The sequence below is a fragment of the Lucilia cuprina genome, chromosome 6 (assembly GCF_022045245.1).
Source record: "Lucilia cuprina isolate Lc7/37 chromosome 6, ASM2204524v1, whole genome shotgun sequence".
In the NCBI taxonomy this organism is placed as follows: domain Eukaryota; kingdom Metazoa; phylum Arthropoda; class Insecta; order Diptera; family Calliphoridae; genus Lucilia; species Lucilia cuprina.
The window spans coordinates 24,013,911-24,034,621 of record NC_060954.1 but is presented as its reverse complement, the minus strand read 5'-3'; the positions used below and the strand labels follow the sequence as shown (position 1 = coordinate 24,034,621).

Genomic DNA, 20,711 nt, shown 5'->3' with positions numbered 1-20,711 from the left:
ACAAATTTGAGTTTTTTAACTATATTTGTAATTAAATATATACATATTAAAGGTAAAACAAAAACTAAACAAAAGTACATTAAATTTTGGTTAATTATTATAATTTGCAAATTATGTTGAGAGAAAAAACATTTTAAAAAGTTAATAATTCTAAAAACTACTAAATATGTAGTGTAGATACTAAAAAAGCACATCAATAATTAGTATTATCCATCCCTTCATTAATATACTTTCGTTCATTTTCATTGCAAAAGCAAGAAACGAGCGACGACACAACCTTCTTCTATGACAGCTCAAATGAGACTGAATTGTGTTTTCTATGCATGTGAGTAATCTGTGTAAATTTAGTAACGGCCAAAAAACACTGTGTATAGGAGTTGCCGATCGTGGATTTAAAGGCAGCCTGTTAAGGAAACACGGTATTGGCAGATGTTTGGAGTACAAGATTAAACTTTGCAGTGCTGTCATACAAAACAACAGAAAACGTCAAAGTTTGTTATCAAAAGAATTCATGTTTTATTAAAAAGAAGAAGACAATTGTAAATGTAACAAGTAAGAGTTCTAAATACCTTTTAAAATAAGAAAAAGTACCAAAAAGATCCATTTTATGTGTTGCAACTTAATCCAGACTTCACATACTTAATTTCATGTTTCTAGCCAATAACAACACACTATTGCTGCTCTTGCTCTGCCTTGTTTTAAAACAACAGTACAATAACAAAATTTACCGTATGATTATGTATTTTGTTATTTGCAGTTTCTACCTGAGCATAAATAAAAAATCTCAATTTTTGATGAAATTTTCAGAGGTATGGACCGATTTTGCTGATTTAAATAGCGATCTTCCCGGATTCATGTCTAACAGAATTATTGAAGATTCGGACGTCGCAGATATCTGGGGTTCTCCAAAAACTGATTTCAACAAACATACAGACAGACTCCGCTATCTATAAGGATCCAGAATATATACTTTATAGGGTCGAAAAATTATATTATAGAAATAACAAATGGAATGACAAACTTATATATACCCTTCTCACGAAGGTGAAGGGTATATTAAGAAATTATTGAAAGCTTATATTTAAAACAAAAACAAATATAAGTATACAGAAAGACAATTGGTTTTATTAAAAAAAGCATATTAGTTAAAAAAAAACAAAAAAAAGTAATACATTTGTTAAAAACAATTAAGATAATTATTATTCATAACTTTTTTTGGAAATTTTAGTTTTTTTCAGTTCTCTTTTAAGCTGAAAAATTGAAAAATTTATCTCGCAAAAGTAAGTGTACAAATCATTTTAATATATATTTGGTTTCATGATATTAACAAACTTTAAGAAAATTTTATCCGTTTGATTATAATTACTGTATAAAAATATATATTTTACACAATAACTTCTAAAAACTTCTAGAAACAAACCATCGGAGTTTTGGATCTGGTATTCAATAATATCCCTTGTTTGTTCATTATGATGCATCAGAAGATGATATTTCAATTTCTATAATATTTATTTACTTACTATAATTGCAATCCATTGTCACTTTTAAAATGTTATAGCGTTCATATTCTATATTTAATGGCGAATTTATTTCTTGAAATGCAAAATTATTAATGTTTGTACTATTAATTAAAACAAGTTTTACGATTCTAATCTTCCATTACACACTTATAAATACTATCAATACCCTGGAAATAACTTACACTACATATCGAAAATCCTTATTGAAATTAAAGGAAATATATGGAAATAAACCAAATTTATATTGAAATGATCCGTATACTTACTTTTGTTACCAAACTGAATTTGCAATACAAGCCTTTAAATTTCTTGAGAAATTGCATACAATTTTCATGTTTTTTTTTTAAAAATAATTTTTGTTATAATTTAAATTTTTTCTGTAAAATTATTTTATTATTGTTTATTTTTTAGGGTTAACACGAAACACCTTATTACTACATGAAAAAAATATTTAAAATTTCGGAATTAATAATATGGTACGGGTCGTGGGTACCATAATATTTTCAAATTGGTTCAATGATTCCAAATTCTAGAAAATTCACCTGGTATGAGAAGTTTAAATAAATGTGTAATAAACGTCCCATGAATAGAAGCGATGGATGTTTACAAGTTGTCGCATAGGGGTCATATATATAATATGGTAAAAATATATTGAGATGTTTTTAAAGGTCATTCTGATATTTAACTGCGACTCTAGTAAGAAACTCCTTAAACTCTGCTAATGAAAAACATAGTAAAAAGTTCATCGAGAATGGTAATTGTAGCAAAAGAATTGCCTTGTAGATGCCGATTATACAAACGAATTTGCTATAGCCTTCATTTCGACAATGCCCTGTAGAATTTTCATAAGAAGCTTTTCCTATATAACGACTCATCATAATTGATTTCAAATGACTTATAAATTTACGATAAAAAATAATTTCTTAAACCTTGCATCTTTCCTAGTCTGAACAGAGCTAGTTTCACTATAAAAATTTCTTAACTACCTATACAATGGCAAAGGTCTTTTCATCGATCGAATACTTTCATTCCTTGTTACTTAATTGGTTTTTCCGGACTATCTTGAAGTCGACTGGACCGCACCCAACCCTATTTGGCTTATGCCCGTGACGACGAGTTGATAAAGTTCGGAATTATAAGCTTTAAAACTCCGGATGATAATAACTCACTTTTAATATCCGCATATGATCTTTCTGCTTCCCACAAACAGCTGTAATTCCTTAAGTAACCCCTCTTACTGCTTCAACATCCTATAGATTTTGTGAAATCGGTAGTTGTCAAAAACTCGACTGACGGTGCAACAAATACTCATATCGGTTTAATTTTAAGCCTTTTTCCTATAAACGATTTAATTTCCAGCATAAATCAATATACCGTCAAAAAATTTAGTGCAGATTTCATCATACGCTGCCATACTGCCGGTATGTTTGTTGCGAGTAAATTGCTCTAATGGGTCAAATGTCGATGTGTTCAGAGTTAGGGCATGTGCTAAATCAATTTGCAAATGTGAATAAACACCGGTTATGTCCAAATGACAAAAAACTCCATTTATTGCATTGAAAATATTCTCCGGTTTGGGAATAGGATGGTCGTTAACAATTATATGGGGATTCAAAGTAGGTTTATAATAACCTGTTATCATGATCATTCCTTCCTTCTTAACAACGACATGAGTTGCCGATGCCCACCCGAAAATTCAACCTTTTTGTTAATTTCAGATGCCTTTTTCTTCTCTATTTCTTCTACGTACGAGTTCCTCAAATCCTGAATACTTATAATACTCTAACAGAATCATACACATTGGATGCAACAGTACTGAAGCAAGGTCGTGGCAACATATACCTTACATCTGTTTACCTGCCTTTCTATTCTCCGACAATACCTTTTTTTTATTACTAAAGAACCGTTTAGATCAGAAAACTTTTCAATGTCGAAATAAAGAAATATAGACATCAAAGTAAAAACGTTCACAAGTACCTTGGTTGAATCGGGTGTATACCCATTTCCACAACAATCGGATCTTCGCTCCGGAATAACACGAGTTATACTCGACCAATGATTTTTAACTCAGCGACAGCTCAATCGACCGAAAGTTTTTATCCCAGATGAACAAAACATGTCGGCAATTTTTATCGAAATCCTTTAAATTATATTCAAAGTCAAATAGTAGATACATACTGAAACTGAAGAGGTTGTCAAACAAAAATGTTTATTTTCTTCACATAGACGAGCTATGAGAGAATAAAACAAACTTGTGAGAACTCAACGCACTCACAAAACTTCAAAATTTCTTAGCGAAATTGCGAGAATATGACCACTTTATAGTTTTTGCCATCAGAAATGTGCCATGTGGTTTTCTTAAGCACTACATATGACTATCGTAGAGGCATTTTTAAAACATTTAATTTATTTTGAATTTATTTTCATAAACTTCTTGCGAAAATTTATCAAATGTGAACTATTGATTACAAGGTTGAAATGTAGTTTAGGTTTAGGCAAAATATCGACCACTTTATTTTCCACAGGTAACTAGTTAGTTGAAAATGCGGTAATAAAACTTGTGAAAGATGCAAATTGGCACTTTTCGTACTAAATGGATATTAAACTAACACACAAAAAATAACGTACCAAAAATGCATTTACTTTACAGAACTTTTTGAACAGCAGTGTTTATTTTAGTGCTTCTATTATTGCATTCTCACCAGTTAGGTCTTTGACAGGGGACTTAGTTCATTGACAATCAGTTTCGCCTATATACAACTATATGGTCATAGCTATTTAGCTGCCTACTGCGTATATAATCTTTCGACGACGGTTGCCACCGCAGACACACCGAAGCAAAATACCTCTTGCTGGACTGTGCATACTCACCATCCCCCTTTAACAACAACCCTTGGCAAGAACACCGTCTCAAATGCCAAGTATATTAAATGTACCACAGGCGACCGATATTATTCGGGATTTCCAACAATATTTTAAGATCGTACAGTTGAACTCTAATATTCTTATAAATAAGGTCGTGGAAATAACTAATAATGAACAACATCTTCATTACCGCAATTCAAGAAAGAAAGCTTACCAAGGATTATAGACTTTCAGCTTCCAGTGATTACATAATTAGGAGAGACAGAGCTACCAAATTCCAGAAATGGGATACACATATTTGACCAAAGAGACGTATGTGTGTAATGGAATTTCGCTGCAATAATAAAGACTTCTCTACGAGAATAAGTGCACCAAATTTAATGGGAATTGGTCAATATTTGCCCCTAGTCTTCCTATAAAGTCTTTTTATCAAAATTTTAATTTTTCATCAATTAATTCTTACAATTTAGATTTTACACTCCTACAATTAAAATCAACGTCCCTATCAACGATATTCTAAAAGATAATGTTCTAAAATTACTTTAAAATTCATGGAAATTTTAAAATTCTTTTGAATTTTTAACTTCGAAACTGTAAATGAAAGAAAAATGGAACTTTTTAGGAACGAAGCCTTGTAATTTAGAGATTATTTTATCAGTTTTAAAATTTATTCAAAGAATAATTCCAATTTCCCAAAATCTTTATGAAAACAAAGAAGCCTTATGCCTTCCATGTTTCGGCCTATTTGACCAACAAAAACCAATTTGAATTTTAGTTTTGGGTTTCAACAAAAAAAAAAATAATCTCAAGAGAGTAAGTTTCATATCTCCGTAAGTAAAACGAAAAACGCAAATTTTTCTTCAAATAATAATTTGTCAATAAGAAATAAACTCAACTTGAGAAATGTCCTAAAAAATTTGTTCAATGTGACTTAGGGCTTTTTGGATTTCATATGACGATATATTCTGGGTTCTTATAAAGTTTTACGAAGATCTAGTCATGTCCGTTCGCCTGTCTGTTGAAAGTACGATATAGTCCGAACGGAAAGACCTGAAATTTTATACCATTTAAGCAGACATAATTGTTTTAAAAACACGAATATAACGACGAAATCCAACATTAATAGGTTTAATATGACTCAAAATTTACCTTTCTAATTTTATGAGGAACGGACCATAATTAACTCTACTCCATATATGGGGCCCTTCAGAAAATGTCATTAATGTTCATTTAAAATTCGAGTATAGCAATGAAATTTAAAACAAGTCAGTTCCATACTAGCCAAAAGACTCTCTTCCAAATTTAGTGAGGATCTGTCCAAAATGAACCCTCCCACCCATCAAATGAAATACACCTTGGCCTCTATCGGGCCTGTTGTGCACTTCTTATTAGCCATAAATACAATATCGGCCGATGTTTTCAACCCTATACAAGTGGCCCCTAGCATAATTTACTTAAGGCCAATTCTAAATGTAACACTGATGTTAGCATTCTTTTTACGACATACAAATTGATGATCAGTATATAAGATACGGCATAGAAGAATATATGTACCTCTTACTTGTTCAGGATATTATGGGTACAAAATCACTAATGTTGAAAACGTATTTAGAAGTTACGGTGACCAACCTTGCTATACAAATGTTTTAAATTTTGATAATAAAGACACACTTGCTTAAAACTATTTTTTTTATATTTATTTAAAATTTAAATATTCTGTTTGACAGAAAATTACTTTAATTACAATTTATTATATAATTAAAAAAGAATTAACTATCTACGCATGCTTAATATAAATAATAGAGAACAAATAGTAAAAAGTCATTTGTTCCATTTATAATTTGAGTATTGAAATTAAAGTTCTACGTCAGAATTTTATATGATGTTATTAAATAAAATGGTATGCAATTAAAATAAAAATCTCTTTTTAAATACGTAAACATGCACAACAATACGTATGTATGTATGTATGTATATTGTTTATTACTAAAAATATAACTGATCACGCTCACTCATCTATCTGCTTTTATTCAAATTATACTAATATTGTAGGATTTTATTTGATATGAATTATTGCACATTCTTACTTTCAAAATATAAATGTTATATATTTATCATGGCACTATATAAATTGTATTTTGTAAAATGAAATATAATAAAAGCTCTTCGAAAACATGACAGATTTTCTTCTTAAATAAAATATTTTTTATTTAAGAATTATGTCTGCATTAATGGCACTTCGTTACAATCAGGGATTTGGGGTTTAACATAATAAATATATATACTATCATAATATACGTGTTTTTCTTTTATTTAATGATATTACATTTATAGCCTTGTTAAAATTAAAATTATTTATAAATTAGTATTTGTTAGTTTTTCAAACTATATGATCGTCCCTATATACTGTACACCAAATTTTATTTATTCTATTGCTTTTAAATATACGCGTATCTAATATTTTCTAAATAAAATGAGCACTATAGTTAGTGAATAATTTAAACTTAGTTCAGAATTAAGTATACAATAGCATCGGAAATGACTAGTATATACACATACTTATTTGCATGTGTAAAGAAGCATACGACTGAAGACATATTCAAAATTATATTAAATAATAAAGTACTTGTGAAAATTATTAGTATGTATACTATGTATATGAAATTTTTATAAGAAAACGAGATCTCAGAGTAATTATAGAGAATAATAAATAAAGTTGATGTGTTGTTATGATTCATAAATGAAAACCATATACTATTATATTGAGTAGGGTATTAAAAACGTTTATAAAGATTATTGAAATTATCTATTTATCTTTGAATTTCAAATGCACATTTGAAACAGAAGAATTCAGCTAAAATATTTTAATATTATTGAAATTAACTCAATTATGTTATTTTTCTTTGTGCAGGGATTTTTACCGTTGTGGATGCGTATGTGACATATGAGAATGAGAGGAGTGAGGGACATGGGACACATGCGAATGATGAGCATGTGTATATGCTTGGGAATGAGAAAGAGGTGAAGGTTGTCCACCGCTATACGGCGACTGCATTATACTTTGATCAAGACTGTAATGTGAAGCTGCAGTTTGCGGATGTCCGAGATGAGCGTGACCATGATGACCATAAATTAATTGTCTTACTTTTGAGTCCTCATCCGCAATGTTGTAACTGAGTTCCGTTTCTTCAAATCCAGTGGCTGACATTCTTTGGTCTCCACCTCCCACACTTGGGGGATCAGGGGAGTTTAAACAAGTCTGTATTAATTGTTTTCCTGCTTCTGAGGTTATCATTGGTTGTAATTTACGCGTTGCAAATGTATAAACATGACCGGTCTCGGAAGCAACTAGCAACATAACTTGAGTTCCAGTTAATGTTGAAAGTTCATATGCCTGCAATACACAAAACATATAAAAAATATATAATTACATGTTTAAAAATAAATGTATACTTAAACTAAGGATACAACATGTCAGAATTAGATAGGTGACTGTAACACTACAACAATTCAAATATAAAATGTATTTTGTTTTCATACTAGATTTAGCGTACTGTCAAATATGTTATAAACAAAAAAACATTTTTTTATATTAACGGGTAAGGTTGAAAGATTTCTAGGACATGAAAATGTAAGATAAAACAAGTATGATTTTTACTTTTTTTTTGGGAAAAAATGATTTTTTAGATTACTCAAAGGGAAGTAGGGGAAAATATGGTCCTATCCTTATAAATGTTGATAGAGGAAGTTAAGTCTACTTCAAAGTTATTGATATAGATTTTAAAAGTGTGATTAGTGTTTTTAAGTGAATTTTGACCTTCAAGTCATTTTCTAAAGGGGAGTTTGTATGGGTCAAATGAAGACCGATAATTGCAAAAATAGGTAGTGTCATTGAAAGTTCTATAAAACTAAGTTTTGTCGACTTTTGTTAACATAATAGATCATTTATATTAATTATAAGCCCAAAGGCCCTATTTACGGAGTACGGTTGTATGGGGGCTAGTCGAAATAATGGACCGATTTTAACCATTTTGTCCTTGGGCCAAAAGAAGCGTGTGTGCCAAATTTCATCCAATAATCTTGAAAATTATAGCTTGTACTAAGGTTTACATGGACATCCATGGACGGACGGACGAATCCACTCAGAAAATGATTCTAAGCCGATTGGTATACTTTAAGGATATAGGACGAATATTTTTGTATGTTACAAACATCAGCACAAACCCAATATATCCTCCCCACTAAAGTGGTGTAGGGTATAAATATAGAATTTTGAAACTGGAATTTTAAAATTAAATTTAATTCCTAAGAATTTAAAAGAAATATATATTCACATATTTATTAAATAAAATAAAAATGTATACAACTTTTTAAATATATTACACTGTGCAACGGGAAATGAAAGTAGGCCAAAGGGTTTGAAAAAGTTAGTTTAAATTATAAGCATTAAAAGTTTTGCAATTTTGTGAAAAATTTTCCCATATATGTATTTAATAAAGTAAGACAATATATAAATTACTTAATTACTTAAGGTCTCAGATATTTAAATTTATTAATGCTTATACTTTTTGGGTTTTAATTTCCCTTCTATTTTATCAGTTGTTAGTAAATACTTTACTAGAAATGTTCATTTTTTTTATTTTTTATTTTTTTTTTTGATTTATCAAAAATTTTAAAATTTGTACGGAAGTAAAATGTATTAGTTAACTAAAATTAGATTTTATATGGATACCTTCATGGTTCAACTCTGATTTTTTAAACGTTGTTGTTGATATTGATTTTAGTAAAGGAATAATGAAAATGGGAGATACCGTTTTTAAGATATTCTTGACTTAAGGACATTTTTTGATATAATTATCCTTATTTTAAAACCATAATATTTTAAATAAAATATTGTCAAACTACAATATTTTATTTAAAATATAATGTCTATGTTAGCATTAATGAAAAAATCGGATAGAACAATTGTTAGAAATATAAATTTTGAACCTGGATAAAATCAAAATCGTAACGAATTTGGAAATTTTGGAGAACTTAAAATGTTTGTTTTACAAACAATTGTTCTACCAAACCATTTATAAAAATCCAGAATGGCAACAACTCTACACCGATGCATCAAAGAACAACAGCAATGTAGCATATGCAGTGGTAAATCAAAATGGTAACACCATAACATCAAAAATATTAGCCGAATTCTCTTCAATTTTTACAGCAGAAGCAGCAGGAATTTTACAAGCTATAATAATTGCTACTAAAACCAATAAAAACACCGTTATTTACACTGACAGCTTATCCGATATATCAGCAATAATAAACCTAACAAATAACAGTTGGGCATCGGTTAACAAAATTCGTGACATATTAATAAAACACAGAGGTAAAATTAAATTAGTTTGGATACCTGGTCACTCCGGAATACAAGGAAACAATTATGCAGATGCAGCAGCAAAAATAGCATGTTCAGCTCCCTTATTAAAAGATCCATTAACCGAAAGACTTGATATATGTAATTATATTATTACCAAGTTGAAACATCAAAGAATTACAGAATTGAAAAGTTATTACCACCCACACTATTCTCAAATTAATCCCGATATAAAAACACCTAAATATCCAACGAACATTAACAAAAATAAAATTAAAGTTTTTTCACGCTTACGTATGGGACACACTATCACTACACATCAACACCTACTGAATACCAACTTTATTAATGAATGTCCATACTGTGGCTCCACAATATCAGTCAAACATCTTCTCTCAACTTGTCCCTATCTAAGTAATCTTCAATCCAAATATCTATCAAATAATGGTATTAATCTTCTTAAGGAAACTACAATTGATAACATCTACGCCATCTTTAAATACATTTTAAAAATAAATAAAAAAATCTAATTTTTACTTAATATAATAGCTGATAGCCTTCGTAGCTCTTGCTTTTTTTTAGTAATATTAGTCTTATATTAATTATAAGTTTAATATAATGTAAATAAATAAATAAATAAATAAATAAATAAATAAATAAAATGTTTGTTTGTATAAAAATAATGTGTGTACCGAGTTTTATCAAAATCAGAAAGGACCATGCTCAACATTTTTTGATATTACATATGAGAAAATTTTACTGATTACTAACTGCAAACACACAAAATATACCGAAATTTTTTGGAAATATGCCTTAAATCCGTTTTTACCTCTATCTCCGATGTCCTAAAAGATTAATTATAATTATATTTATCGTCTTTGGTCAATTTTTTATAAAATTTCAGATTGAAGCTTAAATTAATATGTATTAACTAAAGTCCAAATACAAACTAGAAGAAATACTATGTTTACATTATAACTTCTTAACATACCTTATGTTGCTTTGAACTAATATAAAGTAAACTGTCGTATGGTAAAGGAAAAATACTTAATTCAGAAATTTACAAATAGGCGGTTGTTATTATCACGCAAGGTTTACAAATGCAATATTTTTCAGCTAATACATCACTTATATTTATTTAGAACCCAAATCAAGAATAAATATCCAGATCCAAATTCACCAAATTCATTCAATTCTATTCGTAAAATAAAGTATTAAAAATATGAGGTTGAAAATCAAGATAGTTCTATAGTGGTATACGGTGAAGTCCCTTAGTGTTTATAGAATGAACTTTCTAGTATATCTTGCATCCCATCCAAAATTACTTATTATTTTCAAAGTTAAATCGAAGAATCTACAGATTTCTCCAGTCAAATATTGATAAATTCTTAAAGTTATATATGATAATTATCCGGTTAAGAAATGCCCAAATTTAATCGTACCACTACTAAAATATAAAAATAAAATATTTTAATCTACAGGAGAAAAATAAATATTAAATTCTATTAAATAATACAACTTTATTAAAAAACTAGCTTGTACCCGGCGTTGCCCGGGATTTTAAATGATTTATAATAATAAATCTACAGATCAATTAATATTGTCTTAAAATCTACATTGAAACTATATAATTCATAACAACTTTCACAAAATTTACCAAAACCACACATTTTCTCCCTTTTCAAAATTCTTTAGGCTTGAGTGATAAAATTTTTTAATCATTTTTTCATTCAAAGCATTTGATAAGGTACTTAACTTAAAATTCAGAAAGCTACACGATCACACTTTACGTACCTAAATTCTAATGAAAACGTAAGATGAAATTTCATCCATATTTAAAAAAATATAATAAAAATCGTATGATTTATACTTTTTGTGTTTACACGATTGGTATAATAACAAAGTGAGATGGAAACGGCTTTTTTACTTTTTTGAGTTTACATAAAAATACATCCCTGATCTAATACGACGAAGATAGCCATACGAATGTCAAATTATCTATCAGTATTTTACTCAATGTAGTAAGGTTTTATTACATATCGTGTTTAGCCGATCGCATCCGTATCCTTCTACATAAAATTTTGACAGATCTCGTGTGACAGTGCTCGCGTGAAGGGGCCTTAGAATAAATAATATTCATTGACGTAGAAAAAAGTGTGTACTAATTTTTCATATATATGATCTTTTAACTTTTTAATAAAAGGATAATTAGAAATTTGTTTTTAAAGTAGTATATTTTCAAGTTTGAAAAAAACGTTTGAAATAAATTCTAAGTTATACGTATTGCATAGATTGAAGATTAAAACGACACAACTAAATTTCTATCGAGAGCTAATTAAAATTAGTACAATAATTTTAATTAAAACATCATGTCGCTTTGATTTTTTCTTATAAACGTCAAAAAATGTGGTCTGTCGACAGTCGCCTAATTTTAATTCGTCGCTTGCACTTTTTAGCTTGATTTTTTGAAGTTTATAAGAAAAAATTAAAGTAACATTTTCTTTTTGCTTAAAGTTTATAATTTCTGAAATACATTAATATTGTTAATATTTTAAAATTTAAGTAATTTAGGACAACCAAACCTGCTACAAAAATAAAATGTTATAACAATCCTAGAAAGAATTACTAGATTGTAGAAACAAAAACTACTGAAATATTGTGATATGTTTACAAGGGAAGACATAAATTCGACTTAATTACTATTAGATTTTCGAGTAATTAAAAAATTTAATTTTGTAAATTTCACATAGTAGCCTCGTTGGGAAAAAACAGGTGTCATGAGCAATCTCATCAAATACCCACAGTGATAAGTTAAGCATATTTTAGAGTAAACTCCAATGAACTCAACCATGTAAAAAAATTGCTAATAAATTAAAGAAAAGGACGTGACGACCTTGTACCACGTCCATTCGTCCCTTGCTATAGTCTAACACATCGTTACACCATCACTCCATCCGTCAAATCCACCAATTACTCCATTTTCTCTATAGAATCAGAGTAGACATCAGAAAACACCATAAAACTCCACCTCGTATACCCAATCTTTACATTATCAGCTCAAATCCAACATTTTATTAACTCACAGTCATGCTCTGTAATTTGTACCGCTCGTAGCATCTAGGTTTAAAACACAGCCACTACGTGGATCCCAAAGGAACCTCAACCAACTGACCAGCCAAGGTGCTCTGGTTAGACCTCTTTTCAATGCATCCAAGGTCAAGCCAAAGATTGAATTGTAACCACCACTTTTAGTCCCGGCAGGCTAGAGGTATTGGTAGCACCTCTTTACCCCGTATTGAAATACACCATGATGTGGCACTCATCATGGAAACATGGCTCGGAGGGATGTCTATGTGTATGTTGAAATCAGTTTTCAGAAGATCCCAGATATATGCGAGATCCGAATTTTTCATAATTCGATCGGACATACGATCGGGAAGAACTCTAATCAAAATCTTAAATTATTAATTCAGACGATGTTCGAGATATTTTCTATTTAAAATCCACAAAAATGGAAAAAGGTTTTTAAAATTTTAAGCTTATGATTTTTATGTTTAAAGTTTTCTTAACCATAAAAAATATATCGTATACTGAGAAACTATACACATTATCTTTCCTGACGGTATGTAACATATCTGGCGCGACTACACGGTTAGGAAAAGGTATTTTAAGAAATTTTATATAAGTATATTCTTTATTATTTGGAATTAATATTGTTTTGTTGTTTCCTTTATTTTTAATGGTTTCAGTAAAGAATTAAATTTTCACATCCGCACAAATGCACGCCTACTTTTCATTATCCAATTATGTAAAAAGAGAAAAATATTAAAAATTTTAAAATTAAAAAATTGCATAAAATAAAATTAAAATTAATTTTGATTTTTTAAAGGAAACAAAAAAACTAATGCAAATTTTATTTAAATTTAAAAACAAAATAATATTTAACTATAGTTAAACGAAAAATTCCCAATATTTCATAGATTGAGCATAACCTTAACAGTTTATGGATTCGCATTATTCGATTTTACTGAAATTTCAGATGTTTGTTTCAAAATTTCCTCTATTTTATTTATGAAAATACGATATGGATGATACGACTTTAATTAATAAAAAAAGTTCAATATAGAATAATCGATCTCCATATTATAGAGAGACAGATAAAAAATATATTTATTTATATTTTATAAAAATGTTGTAGTTTTATTTAATCATAATATAATTAATATTATTATGTTTAATTTCGCTAAAATTTAAGAAAAAAATATTACGAAAGGTTTTCGTACTTTCGTAAAAATAGAAAAGGGTTTTATTAAATAATATTTCGTAAAGTTGAGCATGGATTATTTTCAGTGCATATTTAATCTTTCCTTCTTTAAATGGTAGGAAAGGAAAATTAGCAAGTGAAAATACATCACACAAATGTACGTATATTACTTGGAATTATTTATTTATCACGTTACGTATTCTTTAAAATGACCTCATTTCATCTCGAATAATATATTTTAAAACAACATTTTTCAATCCCACCAAATATTTGATTTCATTTACGGTTTATTCTGGTTTATAATTTCATTGAAATAATCACCCACGATATTTTATTTTGTAGGTTTCAAAATGTTGATATTATTAAAAATTAACATTTAAAGGCGTTGTCACTTAAATTAAATGTTTTGCTTTTTTTTAATAATAGATTTATATTATCAAAACGGACAAAAAACAGCTATTTTCTGATGACATCTTAGATTGTAATGAAATTTACTACACATTTTATGTATTGAAAGTGTTCCTCAAATCAAAAACTGGTTCCAGCCTAAAGATATCGCAATTTAAAATCTGTAAAATATGTTAAGAATATCCAAAAATGCATAACATGATGGTGCAAAACTTTGAAATTACTTTAAATTCAACAATACTTCAAAGTTTTGAATTTTTTATTTCTAGTCAGTTTTTTCTCGTCAATAAATAAATTACAATTTTCCAAATACAATTATTAGGGCTAATCTTTAGGTGAACGATGTTAGTTTAAGAGCTAAATGGAGGTGGGTTAAACTTGAGCAAGAAATGCAAAAGTGTAAACAGCTACCGAAAAAAATATAAAAACAAGGCTAGCCAATTGTACAAAACCGATTTTAATATTATACATTTTGGGTCAGATTGTACAAAATCTATATTTTTGCAAATGTATGTCAATGTACAACAAAAGCATTTCAAGCCAACTTTTTCACTCAGTAAACTAATCAATATTTGTAGAACATTAATCAATGAAGTAGTCCATTGAAAAGACAATAAGCTATTCTATACTACTCTATAACAAGAAAATTAACTAGAAAATTGAGTTTTTATACTATTCCAAAACTATTCTATGGACTTGAGGATAGATAGTCTATAAACTAGACAAAAGACTAGTCCATAGATTATTGTCTAGTCGTTTGAATAGTATAGCGATCGGAAAAAAGTGAAACTAAAAATTACTCTATTTATTAAATGTTGTCTGGTTATAATATTTTTAATTTTTTCACTCACGTTCATATAAATGAAATTTAACTTTTATTGTGTTATTACTACTCATATACGAAAAGACATGTACAGTGATTCAACTGAGTAATTTGCTTATGTAAATCGTGATATTCACTAACGAGATTTTTGATAAAATGTGAACGTATTGTTAATTTTTAGTCAATAAAGTATTTTGCTTTTTTAGGTATTTTGTTAATTTTTTTAATATTGCCGTATTTTTTTTATTATCCTATATACCTATAAGAATTTATCAATTTTGGTCTTAACATGAAATCTATAGTTTTTTTTTTTTTGAAAATAATAAGTCATTTTGAATTAGATACATGATATATATAAGGCATATTTGTATATATATATAAAAAACATGTTTTTAAAATTTAATATTATTTTTTTTACTAAAAAAATTTAATTTCTTTAATTTTTTTTTTTTTTTTTTTTTTGAACAGCAAAAATACAGTAGTCTCATAAAACCGATTACTTTGGATTTCGTTTGATGAATACTTTATTTTTTAATGCTATATTTATGATATTTGACGTAAAACGGAAAGTAGTCCTTTTAACTATGAAATAAATAAAAAAATCTTGAAGCATGAAATAAGACCTTAAATATTGAATATTTCATTATATTTTCAGTCTTGTTGAGCCCTTCAATATAAAAAATAAACAAAGTATTAGTATATTTGCGGTTTCCCTGATTAAAACAAAATAATCTGGGGTTTTGGTCATTTTGTATTGATAAACAAAAACTACATTACGGAAATCCCATCTATTTGCGGAGTACTGTGTGAATTTTATTAAGAATTGTATAATACTAATTCTTATTTAATACAGAAAACACTAAGTACTATCCGTATACCATTACATGCTAACATCTTAATTTTCTACCTTATATTTTGAATGCTTTATTCTATGAATAAAAAGGATCTGGATAGTTATTCTTGATTTGGGTTCTAAATGTATGTATTAGTTGACAAATATTACTCTTGTGGATAATTATTTTTCCTGTACCACACGACAGTGCACTTTATATTGGTTACAATCAACTTAAGGTTAAGGTTAAAGAAAATAAATGAGGAGTTCAATGGTTTTCCTTGGAAATTAAAAATTTTGAAAGACCACTTAGTGCGTTTTACTAATAATTCTTTGGATTATTTCATCAATTACTCTTTTTTATATTTATTTATTTAACAACTTAACAAAAAATATTTGTATGTTTTAAATCAGCCAAGCTCAGAAAGAGAAACTGTTATTGTAGTTGTGAGAAAATACTGAAAAAACACTTAGAAAAAATATTTCCTAATTACGCTTGTTATGATAACAAGTAAAATGGTAAATTTGACACATAAATCATATCCAAAGAAAAGAAAAATGTTTATTTCTTCACAAAGATTAAATTTGCAATATTATATTATAGCAATTTTCTAAATATTGGAATATTTAAAAAATACCCCTTTACGACAAAAATCAGTTTTCTCGAAAAAAGTCTGTTCCGGAATGCTTTATATAACATTTATTTACCTGTTTATTTTTCACAAAAAATTAGTTTTACTTAACTCATGCACTTACTTAAAATTTCCAAATTAATTTGCCGGAATCGAATTTTTCTTTTGAAACTAAAATTATCAAATTCAGAATATATTTTTAAGTGTGTGAAGATATATATGCCGAGTTAAATATGTGATGACGTAAGGAGTTATGGTAGAGGGATGGATTCCTCTTTATTTGAGATATAACCCGTTCCATTAATTCATTTGATGGGGACGAAAGTTAAAATTTTGTGAAATTTTAATTTGGAAAAAATTGTCAAAAATCGAAAAAAATACTTATTAAAAATGTTTCCCCTTAATATGAGGTATGACTCGTTCCATTTACCCATTTGGTGGAGACGAAAGTTAAAATTTTGTGAAATTTTAACCGCATTATAAACAAATTTTAAATTCAGAATTTTATCAGTAATCAATCTTAATATGTAAAAAATTGGGTTGCTTTAAAAAAATTCAATGAAGGAAAAAACACTTAGAAAAAATATTTCCTAATTACGCTTGTTATGATAACAAGTAAAATGGTAAGTTTGACACATAAATCATATCCAAAGAAAATAAAAATGTTTATTTCTTCACAAAGATTAAATTTTCTTATATAAAATGTTTAAAAAAAGTATAAAAACATCGTTTTTATGTATTTTTATTATTATGCATTCCTGAAAAGTTTTTGGAGTGTATGAGTTTTTGTAAGTTACTCTCTTGTTTGCAAATGATGTTGTTGTTTTTACGTATTTTGTTTGCAATTTCTGAAACAAAGCGACATCAACTTACTTTGTTGAATGCTGTCAAGCAACTAATGATTATTTTTGTAATTTTTACGCTCTTGTAATGAGTTTTATTTACGATCGGGTTATGTACGTGTGAATTGCTGAAAATCTTCGTAATTAGAACAATATGAACCCGCAACGCTGTTTTAGATATATTTTAAAAAACAAATTTAAGTATAATGACAGAAAAATATGCCAATTTTCATAGTTAAAAAATTAAAGTTTTTAAGGAAATTTAAAATATGGAGTAATTATTTTAAACCTTTAGATAAATGTATTTCAAATTTAACGAAAATATACATTTGAATTGTTAATTTAATTAAGCAATATTATATTATAGCTTTATATAACATTTATTTACCTGACCGGCGGCTGCTACTTTATGGAAAAATATTAAAAATTAATAAGCCATTCGCAACAAATATTAATTCATTCGTAATATTTGTTTATGAATGTGTACTTTTTTATGTTTATTTTTCACAAAAAATAAGTTTTACTTAACTCATGCACTTACTTAAAATTTCCAAATTAATCAGCCGGAATCGAATTTTTCTTTTGAAACTAAAATTATAAAATTCAGAATACATTTTTAAGTGTGTAAAGATATATATGCCGAGTTAAATATGTGATGACGTAAGGAGTTATGGTAGAGGGATGGATTCCTCTTTATTTGAGATATGACCCGTTCTATTAATTCATTTGATGGGGACGAAAGTTAAAATTTTGTGAAATTTTAATTTGAAAAAAATTGTCAAAAATCGAAAAAAATACTTATTAAAAATGTTTCCCCTTAATATGAGGTATGACTCGTTCCATTTACCCATTTGATGGAGACGAAAGTTAAAATTTTGTGGAATTTTAACCGCATTATAAACAAATTTTAAATTCAGAATTTTATCAGTAATCAATCTTTATATGTAAAAAATTGGGTTGCTTTAAAAAAATTCAAAAGCACACCTAAACCTAAGCCATCAACCGGTAGCTGACAATGATGCTAATACGAAAATCGATAAGCCATTCGAAGCACAGATTTTCATTTTAACGCTTTTTTACGTAAATAACTCATTTAAACTTAAAAATGATAAAAGCAGTTAATTGTAGATAAGCTGGGAAAGAAATTTCATCAAAATTTCTCTTGCTTATTAAATTTTGTAACACTTAACATTAATCAGTAACTGACAATGATGCTTATACCAAAATCGATAAGCCGTTAGAAAAAATTAAATGCATTAAAAAAATTCGGTCGGTCGGTGTATGAAATTTATTTCCAAACTTTATACAAGTTTTGGAAGCAAAAGATAATTATAAACAAGCAGTTATTGGGTAACAAAAAAAATATTTGCATCAAAGTGTGCAGAAAACGCTGTGTTTTTCTTTTAAGAAAAACTAAAGGAGCACGCCCTTCCCGCTAATATAAATTAATAAAATTATATTCTTTTAGGTTGCTACTAATGAGTTCAATAGCAAAATCTATAAGCCGTTCGAAAAAATTTTAACCATTTTGGATTTAATGCAATTCTAAAAAATTACATTCAAATATATGGATAAATAAAAAAACCTTATAATTTTTAATCTATCGCACATAAATGCATAATTGTATGTATAACTTTGTCAAAGTATATATATCCCTATCAAATTCTGAGTTTAGCTATGTCCGTTTGTCTGTGTAAAACACGCTCACGATAAAACGAAGCATTTTACCCAAAATATTCTTCATTTTTCTCAGTTGTTTGGTATTGAAAATAAGCAAAATCGGTTCACAGCGGGAAAAGTTATGAATCAAAATTTAAAACATCCTCGAATAAAATAAAATTTTTTACACATTCTGATGTAATTTTCTCGAAAACTGTGCAAGATAATTCCCTAAAAATCACCATACATTCGTTTCTACATAAGAGCTTGATCTCTGCGGAAATCGCCAGAATCAATGCACAACTTCATATACCATACCATAGAAAAGTTCATATTCCCGGAAAATGGGTTTTTTGTTACAAAATATTCAAAATAGAATTCATTCAGAGAAAAAATTTTCTGGATCGGTCCATAATTGGACATAGCTTCCATACAAGGTCCCCTCCCGAAAATCACTTAAACGCGCATAACTCATTACTAAAATAAGAAATCCATATAAAATTTGGTATAAGTATTGCTCGTGTGCATAGAAATATTACTGTGAAAGTTTGGTCATAGCTCCCATAATAGTTCCCTACCGAAAATTTCTTAAACGCGCACAATTCATTACTTTATTAAGATATTCATATAAAAGTTAGTACAAATATTGCACTCACATAAAAAATATTAGTATGAAAAATTTTTTTCCGATCGGTCCATAATTTGTCATAGCTCAAATACAAGGTCCCCTCCCGGAAACCACTTAAACGCGCATAACTCATTATTACATCAAGATAGCAATATAAAATTTGGAACAAGTATTGCTCTTATATACAGGAATATTACCATGAATGTTTTTTGGATCGGCCCATAATTGGTCATAGCTCCCATACAAGGTTCCCTTTAGAAAATCACTTAAAAGAGAATTTTCCATATTTTGTACACATCTGAGAACAAAAATTATATATTTTTTGCTAATATATTAAATGATATATTTTTTGCTGAAATCGGACTAATTCAGAACTGTTGGTAAAATATTTAAAAATTAGTATTGATTTATGGGAGTTGATTTTTTTGGAAACCTTATAATCAATTCTACATAAGAATAGGCCCTCTTGTAGAAAATCACTTTTTTGTCGACAATAAGTAAAAATATTCCCGAATTAAGGTAAAAAAACAAATTAAATGCTTTATTAATTAAATAATCAATATTTTTAACATACTGACTGGTGTACTTGTTTATATTTTCTTCGAAGTTTGAGTGCTAAACCTGACATTAAGTGTTTAAATAACTAGACACAAGAAGCTGTAGTAACGAAAAGTCATTACATTTTTTTAATTTATAAAAATTAGTATAAATCGAAGAAGTAGTAAAAAATTATAATAACAGTAGTACAGTCATTGGTATTTAAATGTTTCAATGTAGTAGTTGAATACTTTAAATAGTAGCGATATATATTTTCCTGAAGTACGTAGTAAAATTTTATTAAAATACAAAAAATGACATTCAGAACAAAAAACA

At 28.0% G+C, this 20,711-nt stretch overlaps 1 protein-coding gene across 4 annotated transcripts in view; it reads right to left on the bottom strand.

Moving 5' to 3' along the window:
- LOC111688862 (serum response factor homolog) overlaps positions 1–20,711 on the bottom strand; it is a 307,273-nt gene that overhangs the window by 269,662 nt on the left and 16,900 nt on the right. For 3 of the 4 annotated variants that reach the window (XM_046954245.1, XM_046954248.1, XM_046954247.1), the window contains exon 2: positions 7,531–7,779. In XM_046954245.1, coding sequence (XP_046810201.1) covers positions 7,531–7,779 — 249 coding nt within the window. Of the gene's footprint in view, positions 1–6,065; positions 7,780–20,711 lie in introns of those variants that run through there. The other variant, XM_046954246.1, reaches the window with a different exon arrangement.